This window comes from Amphiprion ocellaris, chromosome 4, assembly GCF_022539595.1.
Source record: "Amphiprion ocellaris isolate individual 3 ecotype Okinawa chromosome 4, ASM2253959v1, whole genome shotgun sequence".
In the NCBI taxonomy this organism is placed as follows: Eukaryota; Metazoa; Chordata; class Actinopteri; family Pomacentridae; genus Amphiprion; species Amphiprion ocellaris.
Genome location: NC_072769.1, coordinates 11,460,211 through 11,485,914, shown reverse-complemented (window position 1 = coordinate 11,485,914; position 25,704 = coordinate 11,460,211). Strand labels below are relative to the sequence as shown.

The 25,704-nt window shown below is 40.6% G+C and overlaps 2 protein-coding genes across 3 annotated transcripts; one reads left to right on the top strand and one right to left on the bottom strand.

Annotated features, from left to right (window-relative positions):
* The first annotated feature begins 11,366 nt into the window (after positions 1 to 11,366).
* LOC111564227 (CCN family member 1-like) lies at positions 11,367 to 18,357 on the top strand. The gene is made up of 6 exons (XM_023263684.3): positions 11,367 to 11,554; positions 12,318 to 12,531; positions 13,450 to 13,697; positions 14,427 to 14,571; positions 15,905 to 16,086; positions 17,056 to 18,357. The coding sequence occupies exons 1-6, from the start codon at positions 11,504 to 11,506 to the stop codon at positions 17,359 to 17,361; spliced, it is 1,146 nt and encodes a 381-aa protein (XP_023119452.2). The 5' UTR covers positions 11,367 to 11,503; the 3' UTR covers positions 17,362 to 18,357.
* A 232-nt stretch (positions 18,358 to 18,589) lies between these two features.
* LOC111564226 (ATP-dependent RNA helicase DDX39A-like) lies at positions 18,590 to 24,620 on the bottom strand. Of its 2 annotated transcripts, XM_023263683.2 has the most exons (10): positions 24,469 to 24,620; positions 23,386 to 23,593; positions 23,098 to 23,225; positions 21,801 to 22,077; positions 21,454 to 21,572; positions 20,532 to 20,663; positions 20,198 to 20,307; positions 19,657 to 19,801; positions 19,188 to 19,335; positions 18,590 to 18,845 (listed from the first exon to the last, which is right to left on the bottom strand). In XM_023263683.2, the coding sequence occupies exons 2-10, from the start codon at positions 23,591 to 23,593 to the stop codon at positions 18,829 to 18,831; spliced, it is 1,284 nt and encodes a 427-aa protein (XP_023119451.1). In that variant the 5' UTR covers positions 24,469 to 24,620; the 3' UTR covers positions 18,590 to 18,828. The 2 variants fall into 2 exon arrangements, with proteins under 2 accessions (XP_023119451.1, XP_035801064.1); XM_035945171.2 differs by lacking the exon at positions 24,469 to 24,620 and having other exon boundaries at positions 23,386 to 23,599.
* Positions 24,621 to 25,704: the final 1,084 nt, after the last annotated feature.

The window sequence follows — 25,704 nt, the reverse complement described above, 5'->3', positions numbered from 1 at the left end:
AGCAGCCAATGTCAGTTTGCTACCATAGTTTCAATGCAAACTTCCTGACGTTTAGCATCTGATCGCCCTCTGAGTTCAAAATATTACTATGTTTTTTTAATGTTTTTTTTTTTACTATGTCATTTGTTAATTAGCACAGAAAAGCAGCTGACGTTCATGACTGTTTTGTGTGTTTTCCAAATTTGTTGCCGTTGCTGCTGTAAAATAAGTGGCAATCCATCCAATGGAGATGTTTAATCAAACACGTCAACCTGTTAGTGGTATTAGAGGAAAGGTTTGTAGGATTCAGTGAACGGTTGCACAAATTTCTATGTCAGTTGTTGAGTTCCTACATTGCCACTAGCTTGGCTTTTGGGATATAAAACTCAGTGCAAATAATCTGCTGCTTACTTGATAAAGGTAGTTTATTTCAGCCATTAGACACTTGTTAGGCCCCCCATCAGTAGTAGGTAGCATGTATTGTCATGCTTTCTTCACATGTATTGTTTGAAGCAAATATCATGAATACATGGTCCTCAATTACCAAAAATATACTGTGCATTTCTAATTGCCCTCTACAAGCCCTTTGTTAGAGTACCTTCTCTTTCTATGCTAGAAGATTAGAGTGTAAATAAAGATGGACTATGTCACCATTCTGCCACCCAAAACTGGCCTGATGAGCATTTTTAAGCTCAGTGCTGTACCTTTGCCAACTTGGTAGTGTATAACTCCTAGCTAATCCAAAGTGGCCACATCCTCAATTCCGCATAACTTTAAGCCCTAATACAATTTTAGTGGGTGAGGATTCACCAGGGAATGAGGAAATAGCTACAGACCAGATGTACCAGAATGCTAATTTCTGCTGTAGCGTTCGACATTTTCATGTTAGGGTCCATGGGATTGTCTTGCATTTGGCACCAGCTTCAAGTGGCCACTCAAGGAACTGCAATTTTTCTAGAACTTGGTGTTCGGCTTTATTTTCAGCACCAGAGGTTGTCATTTGGTTAGAATTTGATTGGCCTCTTGTCGTTGCTGCATCCTTGTATCTAGAGAGATAATTTATGCAGATAGTGACATATCAGCATCTTTCAGGCTTGCTTAGGTCTACAATGAGCACTTGACCATCCACTTCAACCCACTACTAAGGTGTTCTGTACTACCACGCAGTAACAGGTAAAGAGGAAATAAAGAAAGGTCTCAGGACCGCCTCGAGAGGCTCCAGTGGTGTGGGTGAAGATGAAGAAGCTCTATGCTGTGTTAGTTTAAAAATGCAAACCCAGGTGCAGAGATAATAACCAGATGGTGGAGCATGGTGATGAGATGTTCTAATATTTCCTGGGGTCATGGGGAAAAGTTGCAATTGTTGTTTATATATTACACCGTTTTTTTAAAATTCCCACCAGCTTATACACCCTCTTCTTTTTCTGTAAAGAGTGAGATCTTCAAAGCAACCACTGAAAGGCGTGTGGTATAGATACACACATCCACTAAAAATACAAATAAATTTGTTTGTCTTGTTACACTATACTCCATAAAAGCATAACCTGTGTGCTGTACATACTCTGGCTGCATTAGAGGCAGGTAAATGCATGGCTAATCATAGCTTTAGAGAGCTGAGTGGCTTCACAACATATTTGTAAAAGCCCAAAGAGCACATATTGCCAGCAGGCAAGCATATGTCTCCAACCAACACCAAATGGCCTGTTTTTCAGTGTAATTCTCAAAATTTTCATGTAAGTGGGTATTAAGCACCACGGGCTAAAATCCCAACATACACTATGCATCTGCCCTTACAGCAGCTCGTATAGAACAAGCTTTTATATTTCTGCTTTTTAAACCCAATACTCCCATATGGGAAATGAAGGATTCAGCAGCTGGCCAAAGGGTAATCCCCACCTCCCAGACAAGTGGGATATTTAGGCTTACAAGTCTTCAGGCAGTGCTGCTACTCTACCTGGGAAAAGCTTTTTCCTTCCCTGTCAGTCGGCGTCTGTGAGCCCCAGTGACTGCTAAGAAGACGGGGGGTTGCAGTCTAATCAGGAGACCATGGGTGATGGGAGACAAGAGCGTGCTCCGAATAAAACCCAGTTCAAAGCGACTGTGCTCTGCTGTCACAGTCTGGAGAAAAGATAGGAAGGAGAAACATAAGGGCGATGAGTCAGTGAATTCAGTAAAAGGAAATGAATTGAAAAATAAGAATGAGTGATAGAAATAGAGAAGACAAGGAGAAGAAGAGGGAGAGGGGATCCGTCATCGGCTCACCACCTACTCACAGTCTGTTGATAAGAGTTTAATTAAAGATCAGGGAGGGTGAGGAAGTGACGGAGTAGAGATGAAAGCAACAAAACATTTAATAGTCGTGCAGCAGTGAACATTCTCAAAAAAAACGATCTGATATGAGTGTGATCATGTCGATCTGTGGCCCGTGAATGAATAGGGATTATATTCTACATGCTTTCACTCTAAAACACCAGTTACTCCCACTGGTGGCCAGAAAGAAAACCTGCTGTTTCAATGGCACATAGCAGCCCACCTCCACCATTTTTGACCCCAAAACCTTAGAAAACAGATTTGATTGTTCTGCCAATGTCAACTTTACAGCACATAATCTTCATGATAAGCACCAGATCGAATCCTACTATGGTGGAATATGCTTTTTTTTTTCAGTGCCATAGTGTTTGGCTCCATCTTCTGGAAGTTTCAGAAAAGAAAACTGTCCCCACTGTGAAAAATGTTAATACTGAAAAAGAGCAAACCTTAAACGGCTTAATAATGCTGTGGATAAGAGATTATAATAAAAAAAAACTTCAAAAAGGAACATGATCAAATCAGAGAATTAAGGTTCTGATCTACGACAGGTTTTCATCTTATCAGCGCTTCTAAACTTTTTCATAGCATAGGTTTAATGTTTTTTTTATCTATTATTTTGCTATGAACCTTCCACCAGAGGGAGAAGTTGCTCCAAGGAGGTTGTCTTAGTCTCAGGTTGTTCCCAGTCTTGGCCCAGGCCTGTTTTTTCTCCCCACAAAGCCGAGTCCTGCTCTCTTATGTAACTTTACAATGCTGTGAGTTTTGAACTGCACAGTTCATTAACACAGGAACCATGTGTCGATGCCAGACTTAAAACATATCCCATTACACATTATAATATTTTGTGGTGCACAGGTCCACCCTGAGTTTCCCCACACATTTTCTGTGTGTGGCAATCAATACTTGGGTTTAAAAAAGAAAAAAAACTAATAGCATACAGGCACGTTTCTCCTTTCACACACATAAATGAGGTTGTCACATGCTTAACTTTTCCACTATAGCTGCAGAGAAACCAGTTTAATGACCCTGTCACCACCACTAGCACTCTGTCTTCCTGCTATTTCTCTCAGGACACGCCTTTGCTTCACTTCTTTAAGTCTCGATTTCGTGTTCCCATTTGGATAATTGCATTGGAATTATGTTATGTAATGGTCACTTCTTTTTCGTCTGTCCACGTGTATTTATGTATTTTAAAGCATATGACCTTAGCATCATGTAATTTGGTTCATGTGGCCTTAAAAGCGGTATGAGCTGAAGTGGCAACGGTGTGTTTTTGTGTGAAATACCATACTACCAGACTGCCAGGAACCCCATCGCAACGGACCAGACCAGTCAGCAGGGAACTTGCTCACTCCTCCTCTTGAAAAAACAAACTCTCTTACCATGAAACACCTGTCACCACCACCACACACACTTCTTTCTTCTCTCTCACCACCCCTTTACCTACTTTTATTCACTGTTCTTTCCTCTGGACGTTTCCTGTTTTCCCACATCAGTCCTTTCTCATAAAGCAGTGTCTCCCTGGGTATTTTTGTGTGTTGTGTTGCACCCGGCTCGTACCTCTCAGCCGCATGAGAGAAACAGCACAAAATGGGGTCATTTGGCTTCTGACATCACTTTATTTTCTCAGTCTATGTATTATAAGGATGTGTTCATATCACCGTAGCACATCTCGTTACTGTTGTTCTTTCAGGGTCATACCGCAGAAAGGCTAAGGTTAATTCACACCGTGGTCACATATAAAATCTTAAGGACAAGTTTTAAATTGTACTGAGCATTTCCATTTTCCACAAATCCCTATACTTGATGATATTGTGATTTTTTTACTGGACTGCAACATATTAAACATAAATGTAAATAAACCAACTCATAGTTTTAATCATACCCTTGACCTCGTTCTGACTTATGGCATAGAAATCAAACAGTTAACAGTACTTCCCCGGAACCCTCTTCTTTCTGACCATTTTATGATAACATTTCAATTTACAACAATAGATTGTATAGGAGTTAAGAATAAATATCATTACAGTAGATGTCTGTCTCACAATTCGGTGACTAAATTTAAGGAAATAATACCCTCTCTATTTAGTCCAGCACCACTTACTGATATAATGGAAGGGAAATATTATAATTTTACCCCCACAGAAGTGGATTATATTGTTAATAATGCTGCAGCCTCACTGCGTACAACACTTGATAGTGTTGCACCTGTAAAAAAGAAAGTTCTATCTCAGAGAGGACCTGCTCCTTGGTATAATTCCCAGCTGCGGACTTTAAAGCAGGCGTCCCGAAAGCTGGAAAGGAAGTGGTATTCCACTAATTTAGAGGAAGTTTATGTAGCTTGGAAAAATAGTCTAGTAATTTATAAAAAAGCTCTTCGTAATGCCAGGACAACATATTATTCATCTTTAATAGAGGAAAACAAGAACAACCCCAGGTTTCTTTTCAGCACTGTAGCCAGGCTGACAAAGAGTCAGAGCTCTGTTGAACCTTGTATTCCTTTAGCTTTGAGCAGTAACAACTTCATGAGCTTCTTTACAAATAAAATTATTACGATTAGAGAAAAAATTACTCTGGCCCTTCCTGCAAATGTCACAGATGTATCATCGAGTACAGATGCTTTAGAATTGGCTGTAAGACCAGATGGATATTTAGAATTTTTCACCCCCATACATCTCTCTGAACTCATTTCAATAGTTTCTACATCCAAACCATCAACATGTCTTTTAGATCCTATCCCAACTAGACTGTTCAAGGAGGCTTTACCTTTAATTAATTCCTCAATGTTAGATCTGATTAATCTCTCTCTAGTAACAGGTTATGTACCACAGGCTTTTAAGGTTGCTGTAATCAAACCTTTACTTAAAAAGCCCACTCTAGATCCAGATGTTTTAGCCAACTATAGACCAATTTCCAACCTCCCATTTCTCTCCAAAATTCTGGAAAGAACAGTTGCAAATCAATTATGTGAACATTTACAAAGGAATAGCTTGTTTGAAGAGTTTCAGTCAGGCTTCAGAGTGCATCATAGCACAGAAACAGCTCTGGTGAAAGTTACTAATGACCTTCTCATAGCGTCAGATAATGGACTGGTCTCTATACTTATTTTATTGGACCTTAGTGCAGCATTCGATACAATCGACCACAAACTTTTATTACAGCGACTAGAACATTCTATTGGCATTAAAGGGACAGCACTGGACTGGTTTAAATCCTACTTATCAGACAGGTTCCAATTTGTGCATGTCAACAATGACTCTTCTGAGCATACTAGGGTTAATCATGGAGTTCCTCAGGGTTCTGTCTTAGGACCAATACTGTTCACATTATACATGCTTCCCTTAGGCAACATTATTAGGAAGCACTGTATTAATTTCCATTGTTATGCTGACGACACTCAATTGTATTTATCTATGAAGCCAAATGAAACTAATCAGCTAGCTAGACTGCAAGATTGTCTTAAGGACATAAAGACCTGGATGACCTATAATTTCTTACTACTAAATTCAGACAAGACTGAAGTCATTGTATTTGGCCCCAAACATCTTAGAGAATTGCTTTCAAAGCATATAGTTACTCTGGATGGCATTACATTGGCCTCCAGTACTACTGTGAGGAACCTCGGTGTTATCTTTGACCAGGACATGTCCTTTAACTCGCACATAAAACAAATCTGTAGGACTTCCTTTTTCCACCTGAGAAATATTGTGAAAATCAGGAACATCCTGTCTCAGAGTGATGCAGAAAAACTAGTCCATGCATTTGTTACTTCTAGGCTTGACTACTGTAATTCCTTATTATCAGGTTGTCCCAATAGCTCTCTGAAATATCTACAGCTGATCCAAAACGCTGCAGCCAGAGTACTGACGGGAGTTAGCAAGAGAGATCATATTTCTCCTATATTGGTTTCTCTTCATTGGCTTCCTGTTAAATCTAGAATAGAATTCAAAATCCTTCTTCTGACATATAAAGCTCTTAACAACCAATCTCCATCATATCTTAAAGACCTGATAGTACCATATTATCCTAGCAGAACTCTTCGCTCTCAAACTGCAGGCTTACTTGTTGTTCCTAGAATCTCTAAAAGTAGAATGGGAGGCAGAGCCTTCAGTTATCAGGCACCTCTCCTGTGGAACCAGCTCCCAGTTTGGGTTCGGGAGGCGGACACCCTCTCTATTTTTAAGACCAGGCTTAAAACCTTCCTTTTCGACAAAGCTTATAGTTAGGGCTGACTGGGGGACCCTGACGGGGTGAGCTGGTGTTTTCATTTGCACAACTGACTTCCCCTCTTGACGTCCCTTTAGTTTGCCCCTAGTTATGCTGCTATAGGCCTATAGGCTGCTGGGGGACCTCTCTTGATGCACTGAGCCCTTCTCTAACTACCTATGTATTTACTATATATAACATTATTGCATTACATTCACTCTGTTTCTTTCTGTGTCCTTTCTCCGAGTGTCCCTGGTCCCAGAGCTGGATGCTGGATGCTTCAGATGTGTGGCTGTGTTTTATGGTCCTTGTGTCCCACCCCCCACCTCTCTATCTCTACCCCTCTATCTGTATCCCTCTATCTCTACCTCTCTACCTCTACCCCTCTACTTCTATCCCTCTATCTCTACCTTTCTACCTCTTCTGTCCCTCTCAACCCGCCCGGCCAGCAGGCAGATGGGTCCCCCCACATTAGAGCCGGGTTCTGCTCGAGGTTTTTTTCCCTGTTAAAAGGGTGTTTTCCTTGCCACTGTCGCCTTTTGGCTTGCTCTGGGGGTCAGGCATATGGGTTCTGTAAAGCGTCTCGAGACAATTTGACTGTAATTGGCGCTATATAAATAAAATTGAATTGAATTGAATTGAATTAAACAATTGTAGTATACTTCTTACTTAGATGACAGTTTTTAATACAAAGAATATGATCAATATATGATACAAAATTAAGTATCTCTGCCTGATTTTACAGATTTCTATTTAAATACTAAATAATATTTTGAAGTTAATTTTCAGAATCACAGTTCATGACCATCACTGTAGAAGATATTCTACTATTAAATGTTTAAGCATAAAAAAATTGTTTATTTTTTTTCCTGGAGATATAAGATGTCTATTTGTTTTGGAGAAATAAGCCAAAAGCATATTTACTGGCATACATACAGGGTTTCTGTTTTTTAGTAACTGATTCTTCATTGATGAAAGACAATGAGTTTTTAAATGCCTTAAAATGACCATTACTGTAAACATGGTGTACCTGCTTGTAGTAAAACTAGAAGGGGGGATGGGAATACCTGATGAATGAATTAGACTCATTGAATGGATGAAATGGTTTTATGCATCAGTGAAATAATCTAAAGATATAACATTCTGAAAAGGAGGCATTCGGCATTAAGAGTGCCTCTAATTAGCCTCTAGATTACAGGCAAAAATTTCATGTATAATGAAATGTTTTTACAGTGTGGTAGTGCAGAACACATATTTCTGTTTAGTTTGTTCATATTGGGAAGTAAAGTAGGATAGCAGATGGAGAACAAACAAACAAAACATTAGAGAACAACAAACACTTTTGATGCCACTTCACTCTTCTTCTCACACTAATCATCTCACAAGCATTCATATATATCCAGTAATCCTTTCTAGAAACTCCGTCCTTGGTTTGAAAGCTACTGGACTTAATTACCTAACTATATATGAAGCAAATAAAATTACAGTAGTTCCACTTTGACGTGTTACCACAGTGAAATTCTGCTTATAATAATGACTAATAGTGATAATGATATAATGATCATCTATCCATTATCTACACTGCGCAGCCCTCATTAGGGTTGCAGGGAGGCTGGAGTCTATCCCAGCTGACTTAGGGTGAAGGTAGGGGACACCCTGGACAGGTCACCAGTCTATCACAGGACTACACAGAGAGACAAACAAACACACTCACACCTACGGACAATTTAGAATCATCAGTTAACCTGAGCCTGTTTTAGGACTGTGAGAGGAAGTACCCAGAGAAAATCCAGCATTGACAGGGAGAACGTGAACACTCCATGCAGAAAGATCCCGGGCCCAGACCGAGACACAAACCGGGATCTTCTAGCTGCAAGGCAACAGCACAAACCACCTCACCACTGTGCAGCCCATATAATGATCAGTTATGATATTTTTCTGCTACTTTTCAATCACTTTAAATGCATCTTGCTGGAAACATTAGTCTGCTTTTATTTAACCCTTTGAGTGGCAGATCTACTTACAGTTAATGTCTACATTGTTGTACAGGTGCTTCTTCCACTACTGCATTTTATTTCTAAGAATCTTCTTATTACAGCAAAACTCTCATCCAGCTTCCTAATCAAATGAAGAACAAATTCTCCCTGGTGGTGACCCAAACTTTAAGTATTTCACGTGTTCCATAATAAAGTGTCTTGTGTTGAAGGACATGTATAATTCTCTAAAACAGGTCAGGCAGAATAATAACCATAAAACTTATCACAGGGAAGTGCTTACTACATAAAGTAAACCATTAGCCCGTCTAAAGGCAGACTTCAAAACAGAACATTAGTTTTACATCTCTGTGTCAGTGTTTCTGATTGTCTCCTGTTCGGCATCAGTGGAGAGGCTGAAAACAGAAGCAGTCACAGGACTTCCAGAGCTCCCCCCGTACCATGACCACCAGAGGATTAAAATAGATGGGCCGTGACTTTGTCTCTTTGGCCACACCATTAGAGCTATGACTGACAGTTTCCTGACGTGGTTTCCTTTTTTAAATTGAGAGTAATGACTCCCCTCCATGGCCTCCAATGTGTTTTTCAGTGAAATTTAGGTAGATTGTAGAACAGATTCAAGCGAAGTTACAGGGAATTACAAATATTTTTGAACTGATCTACTATTTTATAACTTTGTTGTGTTAGACAGAAAAAAGAATTTGCTTTCTTTCCAAGAAGAAGGTGAAAAGATTCCTGTTTTTCGTGAAGTTATAGTTGGCAAATCTTTATCTTAGCTTACAAAGCCTGAAAACGTAGAAAATCTCTGTCCAGCGTGTGTCTAACAGCACCTCTAAACTTTACCAGTTAACATGCTGTACCTCATTTGTTTAACTAAAGCAAAATCCCAAAACGCTGTGGTTTTATGGTAATGTGACTGGCAGCTGTCTGTAGCCTCACATTTACTGTACAGATATAAGAGTGATAAATCTTCTCATTTAAAGCATCAGTCACAAAAAACTCATTGATCTTTTCACTATTTTTTCATCACTGTTCTCGCTTTTCCTGTTTACTCTCCGGTGTCATTTTGTTCACTATTACACACCGTTTTGTTCAATAAAGTTACCAAAGAAGGAGAGTAAAGACCTCTAAGGCAGGGAGCAAGCGGATTGTTAGTTTACTAGCAGAGTTTAGTCACTAATGAGAAAATATGTTCTCATAGTTTATTCAACAGGTGTATTTGTACTATTGACTACTGTCACAAAACTCTCTGCAAACCATTCCTCTTTTGTGGAGTTTTAAAGAAGTCAGTGTTGAAATCACCTCGCTGTGTCTCAGAAATTGCAGATCTGCTTGAGGCTGGTGAAGATTTAGTCAGGGGAGGAACAGGAGAGGTGGGGATGTTTACTGTGTCAGTAGCTCGTATTCCTCGCTCCCTTTTGAGGATTATCCATGTTGTAGCGACTGCGTCAGGGCATTGATGAGACCTGCCAAATCAGCATGAGATGTCCTGTTGTAATCTCAAACTGAAGAGCGCTGCTTGGCAAAGGACTGTGAATGCCCAATGTCTGTCTCAAGGCCAAGTCAAGATCAAGGATGGAGAAAAAGACTGTTAGATACATATATATCACAAGCAAACTTTACATTTTGAGTGGGAATATAAAGAGCACATTCATATAAAAAAGTAGAGAACCAATAACCAATCATTTATTTTCCAGGCATAAAGCATATTGCTCCAGATACAACTGAAAGCTCGTGAGTAAATAATGATGGGTAAAATGGCACAAATTTCAAAATGAATAATCTTTATTAAGCCTGACATCAAATAAGCCTATGGGAAATTGATCATCACTTTTTGATTGTTTGATAGACACTCAGGAATGGCTAATGTAACTAGGAGTTCCCAGCACATCCCATAATCGCAGCCCATGTGAGAAAACATGTGATACTTTTTTGCCCTTTTAGGTCTAAGCCAGAATGTTAAAAGTGTACATGGACATTCATAGCAAGATCCTGACTTTCAAAACCTCTGCATATCACATTTCTTTCATCAAAAGAGTTCTCTGTGTTGGGGCAGGTGTGGCTGGAAACCTGTGGTTGGGAAAAAAAAAAAAAAACGAGAGGCGGAGGAGGCCAACCCTCATATGTGCTGCCCTTAAAACAATAATCCTGCTTTCAACCTCGACTCCGCCATTCTTTCCAAGTGATCATATCCTCATCACTCCGGTGTCAGCACCATGTGGTTAGAAATAATAAGTCAGAAGCAGCCAACCCACCTGAATTCAAGATGAAGCTTTCAAAGAGAACAAAACAATCAAAACCTGCTTTTAAAAACCCTGGAAACACATTTTCTCAGACAGTGATGGACACAGACACAGAGAGGTATGTTCACTCTCTCTGACAACTGCTATTATTTTACTATTTGCTTAATACACTCCACTTCAATTTTCTGTCCTGGCACCCACATTGGTCTGGAAAAACAGAAGGAATTCCTCCCCCAACTCCTTCTTCTTTCTTTTTTTTCCCCCCCAGAGGTGGAGGCCTTATTAATGTTACCGTGCTGTCTGGCCCAGCTGAATATATTTTCTTAGCGTTATGAGAAAGGTGGCCGCAAGAAGCAGGAATGTGCCAAAGTGTGACTTGAAAGCAGCTGTTACATTTTAATTTTTTAACACATAAAACAAATACAGAGCAGCCCTGCGAATTTTATGAATGGCTGCATTCATTCCAAAACCCGGCAACCAATCAGCAAACTGCCCCAGTAGTAAAGCCACGCCCATACGTCGCGCATGGGCTGCTGCCTGCACGCTGATTGGTTAGATTTATGGAGAGGGGCGTGGCCTCCCTGGGACTCACAGCGGGTATAAATTAGAGTCTAGACTCTTATCCAGTAGAAAAAGGACCAAGGTCCCAGCTGAGAGGAGACTGTAACTCATTGTGAAAAAATTAAGACCAACAATCATTCGGTAGATTGTTGCTTGAAGGTATTTTTATTAACTTTATTTGTATTTTATGACACTTTTAATTGGCCAGTCATGGCATTTCTGATCTACCTGACTGTTCTGACAACAGCTGTCATCACACAGGTAAGATATTTTACTTGATGCTGTAGCTGTGTGTGAGCAATAGTCTGCTTATAAATTAAATTTTAAGATTAGTTAAATGTGCTGTGGACTATTTGTTGCTGTGATTTTATAAAAGAAAGAGCTCTGTCAGCTTAAAAACAAAAACAAAACAAAAAGTTTTAAAGGTGAGGTTATCACTCCCAGTACATCTCTGCTTATATAATAATGAATACAGGTTTTTTGGGGAAGATGGTTGCGTTTCCTGGCAATCAGCGTGTCGACTCATGTCTGCTTCTTAAAGCACAGCGGCATGTTGATTCCTCCAAACTGGAACAAGTTGGCTCTAGTGCTGAGCCATGACTCAAAGTCAGGAGCCAGCAGGGGGACTGGGTACCGGCTGTCTAGACACTCAGGGATGACTGGCCAGCAGCAACTTGATTTACTTACTGTAGAGGCGGTGCCTTGTCTGTGGAAGAAATCAAGATCAGACACAAATCCCGAGGAGTCTGCAAGACAATACAGATTCAAAAGTTAAGCTCTTCACAGCTCTTCCTGGCACTTTGATGCTGCAGCTGGTGCACTGAACACTTTGACTTTAACACTGTGGTTGCCATACAGTTATAACGTGTGTGGCTTAGCTAGACTTTATGAAGATTTGGCAAAGAGTTGTAGATGTTTAGTGTTCTCCAAGAAAGATCTGCGTTCACTGTTTTAGTTTTTACTTCGCTAGTGGTACAAAATGTTGCCTAAACCAACCGAAAAATCATTTGTCTGATTCCTTCAGGTGACTGCTAGCTGCCCAGCAGAGTGTGAGTGTCCTGCAGAGCCTCCGGTTTGCCCTCCAGGTGTTAGCACTGTGCCAGATAGATGTGGGTGCTGCAAGGTGTGTGCTGCACAACTCAATCAAGACTGCAGTCCCATCAGGCCTTGCGACCACCACAAAGGCCTGGAGTGTAATTACGGCAATGATGTGACCATGGCCTGGGGCATCTGTCGAGGTGAGAATAGAGCGAACGATGTATGTCTTCAGGGAAGGAATCTTACCTGGAAAAAAAGTTTCAGATCAAAACAATGCAGGATTTGCATTATGCAGCATGTCTGACTAAGGGTTAAATATCTCATGCGGTTAAGCTCTCCCACATGTTTTAATTCTAATACACAGTGAATATTGAATGCAATCAAATTGGAATCACAATATCAGTCAAAAAAAATTGAAACCATGATCATTCAGCCCTAATTTGGACCCCATTTTGCTCCCTCATTCATGTCAACCCTAATCTTAACATGTATCTTAAAATGGTCATCAACATGATGAATGTGATGTGCTCTAAAAGCCAAAAAAGTCATGACAAAGGCCATAATAAAAGCCATTACAGCTCGGTGATTAAGCAACATGTAACCTTGCACATCCTGGCACAGCACAGGGGGCATTTTAATGATTAGTCGATGTTTTATGACAGCAGCAGGGGCTTTCAGAGATAAAAATACTCGTTCCATCTGCACCAGTGCAGAGCCACAAACTATGAATAGCTGGTTCTTCCCTGCTTCGGAGACGAGGAGTCTGACACTTCCTGTTTACTTTTTTTTTCCCACTCACCTTTCGATCTCAGTCGTCCCCTGTGCGATTTTGTGTACTGTTGCAGTGTGGAGTTACTGTGCTAGTTTCAATGAAGTCAGGAGTAACTGTGCATATGTCAAAGGTTTTAGCTGTTGAAATAAGATAATGTGGGGAATGCTTTTCACACCTAACTGCTGTGGCCCCTTCAGACTTAAGGAACTGCCACTTTGACAAACCCAACCCTTGGATTTTGTGACAGGAATACCACAGATGCCCTTTGCTTAATGAGTTATAACAGCAGGTTCTTGTTTGTAATGAAACTGGGCTACATTTCACCAATTTGCTTGTGTCTTTTTAGCAAAATCCGAGGGACGCACATGTGAGTACAACGGCAGGATCTACCAGAATGGTGAGAGCTTCCGTGCCGGCTGTAAACACCAGTGTACCTGCATCGATGGAGCTGTTGGCTGCGCTCCTCTGTGCAACAACAAGCTGCCCCCTGCTTCACCGTCCTGCCCCTATCCTCGTCTGGTCTGGATCCCCGGCCAGTGCTGCTTCAGTGTCGACTGCCATAAGGGCACTTGGCGGCTTCCTCCAAAGCATCAGGTGTGTTTTGTCATGTAGTGGCAAAAGTCCATTTCCCCTTTTAAGAAATTTTGCAAAATGCATTTTATGAAATTTGTTTCAGAACATGTGGAAGAGTGTCAAATGGTGGGAGAAGACTTCATTACCTGGAATTGATGGGAAAAAAGATGATGGATTAGAGACAAGTTTTGTGCAACGCAAATACGACAGACAATAAATATAATTGTTTTCAGCCAAACAAACTGCAGAAAACCAATTAAGCAGCAACTAACTGTTAATTTCAATGCTGATTGAAGTAGTTTGTCATTTAAGCAATGATTTGTTTGGTCAAAAATGTAACAAAACTAGTTCTCTGACCAGCAGTTGGTTTCAATATGTTGAAGTTTTTGGTTCAGTTAATGCTGTAGTTTATGCACTGGCAGAAACAGAGAACAAAAACAGAGACACTTTATCGTGTTTTCTATCATGTAAAACAGGCTTACGTTTGAGAGGCATTGCTGTTTTCATATTAAAACCTGTGAATATTTCCTGTCAGATAAAGCTGCACCTGCTGGCACGGACTAGGTCCTGTTTCATAAGTGCTTTAAACACGACCTCTCCTCTGACCGATTCCAGCGGAGTAGCAACTTCATAATCAGGGCACTGTGGTGATAACACTGTGGAAAAGCACACAAAAGACAGACATGGTCACGGAAGAGACGAATCCCCAGCAAACAGCAGCGTCTCATCTTATCTTATCTCTTTCCACAGGTGCCTCCGCCACAACAACACCTGCCCAAACCTTGGCACCATCCTGAGCGGCACCACCCTGAAAATGAGCTGGTCCTTGCCAACAAGCTTACAGAAGTGAAGTCCAGCAGCTGGGAGGGTGAACAAGGATACAAACACCTGCCTGGTAAGAGAAAGAGAGATTTCACTGACTCTGGAATAATAAATAGGCAGTGCATTTTTGCAGACTGAAAGCAGGCTTTAGTTCCTTGCAATGCTTTATTCTGGGGTTTTCCACTGCAGCTAATAAAACAGCAACCAGCACAAGCTAATAAAATACTCACACATAGAAAGCAAATTCTGTGACATGAATGATTATGACTCAGAAAACAAAATAAGAGTCTACAGACGTGCTAGAAGGTCTGTTTACAGACTACAAGTGTAGCAGAATAAGAAAATCCATATGTATATATTCTGTACATATCATATACTCGACTTTAATGTATATACTGGCTCTCATGTCTTCCTGTAAATCACTAGTCATCAACTTGGCAATAAACACAAAAAATAAACACATCAAACAATATCCAGGTCCAATTTTAAAGTGATTATGGTGTTAGATGAAAAGTCAGGGATCACCAAAGTTATTACAGTTAATCCAGAGAATCCAGGAGACATGAATGTCTGAACAAATTTTCATGGTAATCCATGTCTTAGTTCTAGAGACATTTCACTCAAAACAACATATCGAGCTGAAGGGTTCACAAGACGAAAGGTCGGGGCAAATCCAAAGTCATGAGAATTTATTACCCAGGGAGAATAATGTCTCTATCGAAGTTTTGGAGATTTCAGTCTGATCCAAAGTGGTTTATCAACAGACTGATATGCTGCAAGCGAAAAAGTGGTTGAACCAAGGAGTGCGGAAGTTTTAGTGTTTAACAGAATCTGATCAGAGCGAACGCTTGATTTCTGGCAAAATTTTAAATAAGGCATGTTTAAAAAAAAAGTGATTTTTGTTGTTGAAATATCACAATTTTATGTTTAGATTTGGTTGAGTTTTTCAACAGAACAGCACATCGTGGATAAATAGCTGAAGGACTACAGGAAAATTGAAAATCAAACAATTCAGTTCTAAAAAGTTGGTGTGATTTTGGCATTTTAAAAAATCCCCACCGGCCCATATAGCTCAACGCGTCAAGCGGGTGACCCATGTACAGGCTGGTCCCCGACGCAGCGGCCCGGGTTTGATTCCCACTCACGGCCCTTTGCTGCATGTCTTCCCCCAACTCTTCTCCCCTGTTTCCTGTCTTTCTCTCACTGCGCCTATGAAAATAAAACTGAAAAAAAGGCCAAAAAAAATAACTTAAAAAAAATCCCCACCATACCTCTTCAATTTGTCAGTGGGCTTTAGGATTCAGAGGCCTATTTTTGTTGCCACCACTTTAGATATATTGACATTATCGAATTGATTTTTATGTTTCTCTCTGCCTCCCATCGTCCATCTGTTCCTCCTTCCTCAGCGTTTAACCCCTTGAAGGAGAAGAAGTGTCCGGTCCAGACCACTGACTGGTCCCAGTGCTCCCGCAGCTGTGGGATGGGCGTTTCCTCACGAATCACCAACAAGAACCCTCAGTGCAAACTGGAGAGAGAGACGAGGATCTGCACAGTGCGACCGTGTCACAGCTTACCTGTCCCAGCTAAGGTGAGCTGAACCAATCCAACAAACACAGAGCAAAGGTCAAATATACATATTACTGCCAAGATACCTTCTAATCACAACAGTCAATCTCTTGCACAGAGTAAAACCTTGTCACACTCTGATAACATTCACCAATAAGTGGTAAGTCCACCTCTTATCTTGCCCTGTCTGGATATGTAGAGAAAAACAATACCTGATTTCTTGTTTCTCTCTTGCAACTAAAAAGCAGAGGCTGAAAACATCAAATCTATGCCGCAAAGAATAAAAAAATTAGATGTTCTGGCCCTGAGTAAATATGCTCTTACTGCTAAAGCCATCTTTATCCTGAGCTTAAGAAGAGAGATTATCTTAGCAGTGCTTTCGGGAAGCTCCACATCCAGTGGGAACTGGGCAGTGCTGATTTACTCAGCAGTGTTTTGGTGGCAGGCAGGCGCCTTTTTAAATATAGTCCCCCACCCCCGGCATTCCTGCCAAGCAACTGTCCATAGCTAGCCCCCGTCTGTGTACTCAGAGTCCAGGGAAGTGGTGTGTCTATATTAATCCTCCATGTTGGACACACACTAAGGGCTCTTTTCTCTGCTCTACCGGGTTAAAACCTCAGAACAGTCATCGGTGTTGGTGTGTTTAGCAGAAACGGACGCACACATGTGGAATCAATCTTTAATCTTAAAATGAATCACTTAAATCTAAAAATAATCTCTCTCTAAGTCCTCGTTTTGGCACAACAAGTGGAAGTTTGGTCCTCCTAATGTGAAACTAATGAGTTGGAGTGTAAAGCCGCTTAAATCTGCTGTTATGTGAAAAGACAGGGCAGACGGGTATAAAAGTCAAAGCTTATTAGATTTTTTTTTTTTTTTTTTTTTTAAATAGTATGACTTGTTTGGGTGAATTTTGCCACTGAAGTCGGCTGGGAACGACTCACTAACAGTCCAGACTGAGACTCATCTCTTTACTCTTTTAATCCACACACAGAAAGGGAGGACCTGTTCACCAACCCAGAAATCCATAGAGCCTGTCCACCTGTCCTATGGAGAATGTCTGAGCGTCCGCCTCTACCGGCCAAACTACTGCGGCGTGTGCACGGATGGACGGTGTTGCTCGCCACGACGCACTCGCACTGTGCCGGTGACCTTTGTGTGTCCGGACGGCGAGCGCTTCCAGAGGCAGGCCATGTTCATCCAGTCATGTAAATGCAGCGACGACTGCGGCCACCTCAATGAAGTGGCCCTTCCTCCACAGCACTGGATGTACGGAGACACGCACAAGTTCATAGACTAGTACTGAGGATTGTTTTGACGTGAATGTGATGAGGTCAGCTTTCTTAAAGAAGGAGGACACTTCCGAGACGAGGGGCCGATTTATTTTTTTCTGGCTCCAAGTGAGTGAAGGCCAAAGGCAGGAAGAACCACCCTGGTATTATACACAACCATAAAGGCAACCCATATTGTATTGTAGTACGTGTGACCAGAGTGGATTGTACACTTGCCTGCTCCTGTTCAAACTGACGAGGGACCTAAATTAGAGCCCTGAAACGCCAAGGACTTCCTGCACTCTGAACTAATTGCTGGTTCAGGTGTCGAGGATTATTTCTAGAAAAAATTTTGAGACCCTCAGATCCGCCTGAGAGGAGAAACACTACAAAAGCAACAAAGCACTTTATTTAGCACTGAAACCTGACTGTAACATGTGAGCAGTGCACAAGAATCTCCAACAAGATCGCCTCACCTGCATCAGTAGATTTAACTACTGTAATGACTTCATTTCCCACAATGCACTGTGACTTTTTAGCGACAAACAGCAAAAGAACAACTTTTGCGGTTTTATGTAGAAAACGCCACATTGTAATGCAAAATGTGGACTTTTTCCCCCCAAAAAATATACAAAATGAGCACAGAATGTTACAAATATAAACAAATACATCATATATGCCTTTTATGTGTGTGTACACGCTGCCATGTACACACATCAGTGAATGAGTTTCCTTGTAACAGGAAAAAAAGTAATTCCTGGACCTGACGAGCATTCAGCAAGGACTGAACCGATGCCAACTGATTTCTTGTTTTTGCATGAAATGCAACACAGAAAAATGTCTTACACAAACCTGTATTTCTTCAGAATTTATGTTGGATCACAATGTATTCTGCAACTACATTTCTTTATTTTGATCCAATTTTGTATTATTGTCACATTTATACACTTTTATGAATTGACACACTACAGTGTAGCTGTCACAAGTTTTTGCTGGTCCATCCATGTGATAAAACTGGCTTCCAAGCTCGGGTTTCATGTGAGGTTTTATTTTAACTCAACTTGTACAGTTTCAAATTATGCTACTTGGCAGGCAGTTCCCAGCTGAAGTAAACAGTGGTTGTCTTCAAACTGACAACAGCGCCCTCTGCTTGTGAACATAATTACTTACAATTACAAGTGCTCAAAGTTCAACTGGCATCTTAGTGAGATCTGACAAATACTGAAGGTGTGCAAAATTAAATCCAAAACCATTAAGTGAGGTATAAAAAGTTTATTTCTTTAACCAAAACAATATATCCACGGTTTTATCAAGGAAAAACACTAAAACAAGCACTCTGCAAAGACATGACAAAATAAAAATGCCTTCTTACTGACTTGTCTACATATATGGTGGTAAGTGGGCATTCAAATAAATGTAAAGAGCTTTCTTGTCTTTCTGCTGAAATACAGCAACAACAAGGGTCACACGGTCTTCATAGGAGCAACATTTCAGACTCATCTGGACTGCTCAACTGCAAAAAGAAAAAAGATATTAGGATATAAGATAAGACAGAAAAGTTGTGTAATGTAACTTTATATACACTAGCTATCATATGAGATGTTGCAGATCAGTGTATTGCTGTGCCTTAATATATTATAGCAACGTTTTCTCCCCGGTGACAAAATACCGGCGCCAAAAGCCTTATTGCATCCACCATAATAATAGTGAAGATATGACACACATGTACAAGTGTAAACACGTAAAAAACTGTTAATTACCAGGATACCTGTGCTTATTAAAAACAAATGCTGCTACTAACAGTGAACATCTTCTAGCCAAATGAATGGCACCTGTAAGCAACAAGAAAACTTACTGTAGGAGGAGATGTCGATCTCCTCTGGCAGCTCTGCTACATTGACCTCAAAGCGATCTTGGACCTCGTTCAGGGTCTTGGCATCAGTTTCGTCTGACACAAAAGTGATGGCAAGACCTTTGGTTCCAAACCTGCCAGCACGGGCCACCTGAGGTTAAAAGAAGGAAGTTGAGGCTCAAAATAGGCTCTGCTTCAAAGAAATAGGAACACCACCATGTTTCCAAATATGTAAAGTTGTTATTTTTACACTGGTGCTGCTATGAGTTTCTAAAAATATAAAGTTAGAAAAAGGTTGTCGTGATTATAAGCAGTTACTAAACAGTAGCTCTACAAAGGAGCAGATTCATCTGTGCTTGTACAAACATCTTTTATTCAAAAAATGTATCTTATACGTCATTATTTGTTTTGGAAATGAGAAAATACAGATATCTGTCACAAACAACTTAAATTATGTTGTAGCTGAACTTACTCTGTGAAGGTATGTGTCAGAATCCTCAGGCATGTCATAGTTGAATACGATGTTCACTCGCTCTATGTCCATGCCTCGGCCAAACAGGTTGGTTGCCACCAGGATCCGCCGCTGGAAGTCTTTAAACTGCTGATATCGGGATAACCTGAGGGGCAGAAGACCAACAACATAATTAACAGCATAGACAAGATGATATTCCAATCTAATGGGCATTAAGCATATCAACAACCTGCCAGGTTCTTACATTTCACACAAAACTGAAGAGCAACACATAGTTATATGATTCGCTTAGCAGCCTAGCTTGGGTAGGATGCCAATGTTGTCCACAGTGCATCATTACTACAACTTTAGAATATAATTAGTGTGCAGTGACTTCACTGTCACATGAAGTGATACATTTTGAGACAGATTTAACCCTTTGATGCGCAGTGTGGGTCAGGAGATGCCCATTTCCCATTGGATTCGGGTCCCTTTTGACCCATTTTGTGTATCAAAGGGTTAAGGAACCACTGCCAAATTTGAAGTGTGAAGCAGCACTTACCTCTCCTCCTGGGCCATGCCCCTGTGGATGGCTATAGCAGGGAAGTTCTGCTCCACCAGTAACTGAGAGAGAGCAACACAACGATGCACCGACTTCACAAAGATCACCACCTATCAGGAACCAAAACAAAACACGCGCACATTTTCTGTATCAAAAAAGGCAAAGACGGGAAAGTGGAAGGGTCTCATGCTCCTAAAAATCTACAGAACAAAACTTTAACTTAGAAAATGACAAAACCTACAAACTGGATGAAGACCAAGACTTTAAATGTATAGTTGTTTGTGTTAAGCCCTTTAAGAAGGATGCAAAATACTGTAATAAATAAGTTAAATACCTGGTTGAACTCGAGCACATCGAGCAGGTCAAACAACTTTCGGTTCTTCTCGCTGTCCTTCAGCTTGCAGTAATACTGCTGTAAGCCATGAAGTGTCAGCTTGGTCTCATCATCTACAAATACTTCCATCGGCTACACGGCAAACGAGAGGAGGAACAACGTTAGTCTAACACACAACTCTGCAAACACCAGAAATGTAGAAGCATGAATGATGCTCATGGTTCCCGAAGCTTTGACATATTTGTTCTCCTGCACCGCAGCACAGCTACGAGGACGACTGTCCTCACCAAGCCAGATCTGCTGAGGAGGTTCAATGTGCCCCTCTGATATGGCCACTTATGACACAGACAGCCACAAGTGGGCAAAGCAAAAAGGGACTTGACCAAAAGCACAACACTATTTCCAACTATGTGCACATGGCAACAATACAGAGAGAATCTTAACTTAGAGGTAGGCCATGAATAAAAAAATATTTCTGAAGTTCTGCTGTCGTCAGGAGCAGAATCATAAAATTCTATAAAGCAGTTTTTGACCAACAACTCATTTGTGAGTGCAGGTAAACATTTATGCCAAATTTGAAGGAATTCCTTACAGGCATTCCTGAAATATCACATTCTCAAGCATAGGACAGATGCAGCCACAGCTGTCGTCAGCATGGAGGCATTAAAAAAAACAAACATAAGCTTGACCAATCAGAATGAAAGATTCAATGTCGCTGATTTATACACTTTTAAAAAAGGGTAAAATCTTATCTTCCACAGTGTATTATTACTATCATTAAGGCAAAGATTGTACAATCGAATTTGCATTTTAAAGACGATTTCAGCTCAGTGATCTTTCTGTCTCCTACAAAAGCTCATCATACCAGTTTACAATGAAGCTGCACAGTGGATGTAATCAGTAACAATGGGTGATAACTCACATCCTGCATGAACTTGCGGCAGACTGGACGGATCTCTTTGCTTAGAGTTGCACTGAACATCATGACTTGCTTCTCGTGGGGTGTCAGCCTAAAGATTTCCTGGACGTCACACCTCATGTCTGAGGGAAAAAGCAAATAGCATATTTAAAACTATTTTAAATGAACCGTTCTCTCACATGACTTTAAAGTTGCTCATTGCCTCTATAGGTCAGGTAGTCAATTTCCAAGTTTACTTCATATAATTAACAAAAATGACTAACTACTAGATCAGTCAGTTGTCAATTTCACTGACAAAATGTTTAAATCAATTACTAAAGCTACAATTCACTTCTATTCCATTCACTCACCCAACTGCTCCAGCATCTTATCACACTCATCAAGCACAAAGTGTTTGATGTTCTTCACGCTGAGGGTCTTGTTACGAATGAGGGCCAGGGTACGTCCTGGAGTTCCTACGACAATGTGAGGGCAGTTCTTTTTCAGGGTTTCCTCGTCCTTCTTGATGGCCATGCCACCAAAGAACACAGACACCTTGACGCTAGGCATGTATTTGGAGAAACGCTCATACTCTTTGCTGATCTGGAAGGCCAGCTCTCGTGTGTGGCACATCACAAGGACAGACACCTGGCATACAAGAAAAGTCGACAATAGTCTTATTAACTGTTAAGTCCTTATATAGAGTGTCCCAAATGTTTTACTGCTCCTTGAGTTTTTCAATTTCATAAAGGACTTTAATATATCAGACATATTTCAGTGCTGTTGTTAATACTCCTTCACAAATCCAAATGAGCATGAACTATTTAGAATTTCAAATTAAATGACACTTTGATATGAAAATTAAGATTCCAGAATCACCCTTTTGATTTAACTGCTAAGCGGCTGAACGTCCACTGCAACTCCCTTAGCTCACATTCAGCCAGGGACCTCTCTCAACATTTCTCGTTGGGCATAAAACAGCATACAATTTCTAAATATTAATGCTGAACCTCAGGGCTGCATTGTTTGTGATGACAGTTGTGACATGGCCCAGTGCTAAAATATTGACTGCATTATTATGATGAATTACAGCAGATACACATAAACCAAATTCCCCTCAACCAATCTTGTTCATAGGCAGCTGGCTTCTGTTGTTACATACAGACCTATCCATAGTGTTTTCAACACAATAAAGCAGACATAGAACTTTGCAAGGAATAAAGCTACTGTTCTTTCGTTTTCATAACAACCACACATAGGCTACATTTATAGGATTCACTCTAACGCTTTTAAGTTACTAGTTACAAGATTTAAAAAAAAAAAAAAGGTGTGTGGAATCAGAGGTTCTGCTGTTTATGTCACCAAATCCCACTCTTTCCAAAATGTCCGTATACATAAATGCATGATAGTGGACAAGATGGTCTAGGGGAAATGCAAACCGGGTCAGTTAAGCCTCTTTAATGCATATCAACAGGCCCCGGGTTTGAAAACTATATTCATTTGTTTTTTCCATTTTACAGCCACAGAAAATATTGCAAGGGAATACAGATTTACATAACAGAATCACACCATTGTACACACCACCTAGTGAGTATACAGGAATACGGAGGAGGTGTAAAGGCTCAGAATGAAGCATGAACCTGTAAAAATGTGCATTGACCAACTCACCTGACCATCTACAGGCTCTATCTGCTGCAGGGTGGCCAGCACAAACACTGCTGTCTTTCCCATACCAGACTTGGCCTGACACAGGATATCCATGCCCAGGATAGCTTGAGGAATACACTCATGTTGGACTGAAAATAAGACAAATGGCAATTATAAGTGATGGAAATTTTCAAAAAAGTCTTAATGTATACTATCAGGAGGTCATAATACCAACAAAGTAATAATTTATAGATTGTCATTGCTATTATATGTTTTTTGAACTTTAATCAATACAAAACTGTTACTCACCTTCGGAAGGATGCTCAAAACCACAGTCAACAATGGCACGGAGCAGCTCTGGTTTCAGGAGAAAGTCTCTGAAGCCTGAGCTGTGGATGGACACATAGGAGCCCTTAACCTCCTTCTTGTTTGCTGGGATGCCACTCTCTGGGGCTCCCTGGGGCTCCTCATCCTCCTCATAGTCCAGAAGCTCATTATCAACATCGGTCTCTGCCATCTGCATAGGAAGGATGTAAAGAAGGGAAAACACCTCTGAAACGGCAGGTTATGTCAAAGTGACAGGTCCATTTTAGATAAAAGCTAGGTGGCCTTATAGGTAGACATAGATGTGATCAAATATTCTTCAAAACTTCTAAAACCTGGCGATGACAATTTAGCATTATACCTGACATGCATATCACCTAATCAAGGAACTGAATCTGTGTGAGATGTATGCTTTTTGCCTGTTAAAATTTACAGTACAGTAAAAATAAATGCTGCTACTATCCCAGCTGTCGTGTAAATGTGCTAAGATTGCAGTAATGTTCAAGGATCACTTGGCCTACGTTAGCATAGCGTAGCTCAGATCCAAATGAATGGACCGTTGAGAAGAGAAAGCTAAAACTTAACACTGCGTTTAGTGTTTAATTAGCAACGTGATACCGTTAGATCTGACAGGTGCGTTTCTGATCGGGATGATAGCGGACCGGTGTGTGAACCGGCAGAGACAGCGCCGTCATAAACAATGGAGTCCTCCTGATTCGCTTTCATTCATACCGGCTAGCTAGCAGCAAGCTAGCACCAACAATTAATTTATCTACTTACCAACTTCCTTATGATCACACCGTTACGCGTGTATGGTTAAAAACAACACTACTCACGACAAACCAGAGCTAACTAAAGCTAAACACCTAACGTTATCTCAAATGCGAAATTGGCTAAATCAAAGCTAATGTTAATGCGCCTAGCATGCTAGCTAGCGAAGCAACCGTCAAATGTACAAATGCGGTTGCTGCTAATGTATTGAAAACTTTTCTCTGTTGGTGAAAAAAAATAACATGGCAACACACTTACGAGTGTGATGTGCAAAGAAGAAAAGAACAACAACGGTACCTTGCTGTGGTGGTTTATATTCCGCAGATGTCGATGTGCGTGAAACTACCGAGCTAGCAAGGAGCGATTCACAGCACAGTGAGCACACATGTATGCTGCGTTCAAGGACAGCTCGAAAACATTTCCTGTCTTCGCTGCGGGAGCTAACCAATAGTCGCGAAATGAACGAGTTTAGCTTTTTTTTTTTTTTTTGCCAAATGACACCAAACGAACGTCACAACAAATATATCAGGATGCTTTTATTTTATCATATACATCATATCGTGTTGGTCAGGGGGTTGAGTTGATTATTCTTTAAACTACCACTAATTGGATCTCTTAGCACCACTCAATAGCTGCGTGTTTAGATTTTTCGCCGCCTAAATTGACCCACGGACAGCTCTGAAGTCAAAAACCATGCTTCTGTTATATATAGGATACGTACTATCGAGGACGTTTTATAATTACGATATTTGAGTTAATCTTGAAGGCATCAGCACCGGGGATTGTACGGAATGAGTACAAAAACGGAACAAACTGGACAAAAAATAAATAATTTAACAATCTGTATATGAATGTGTGTAGATGTGTATGGATTCACAATTATCAGAATCAGAATCAGCTCTAATGGCCAAACACGTACACAACATACATGGAATTTGGTTTCGGCTGTTGGTGTCACCCTAAGAATATGGAAGAGAATATTAAAAAACAAAGAAACTATAGAAAGAGGAACAGGGAGGGGAAAAGAGAGCAGTAATAAAATTAAATATAGCTCAATATATACAGAAGTTTACAGTAGTGCAAAAAATGATAACTGATTACAGACAGTAAATGTTTCGTATAAGACAGTATAAAAGAGAGATGGCATTAAATATATAGATGTAGTGAAATATTTAGTGCTATAACCCATAAGAACCTGGGAAGCTCCCCTCTCTCCCCTTCCCCCTGGGAAGTACCCAATCTGTCCACTGGATGGCAATAAGGTCTTTGGCCAGATAAACATCTTCCCTTCTCTTATGGGGAAGGTCAAAATTTCATTCTTGAATCCAATTCAAGCCAATTCTGAACAGTGAAGGCAAGTATGAAATTTACATCCTGGGATAGTAATACTGTTTGTGTGGAATACAGTGACAACAAAGATCCAGAGCTGGGCAAAATAATTCCTCCCCTGTTTTTGTGAAAAAAGACATTAAATGAAAGAGATCAGCAACGTATCTCCCTCTGTGCTTTAAACATGGATACACTATGGACTAC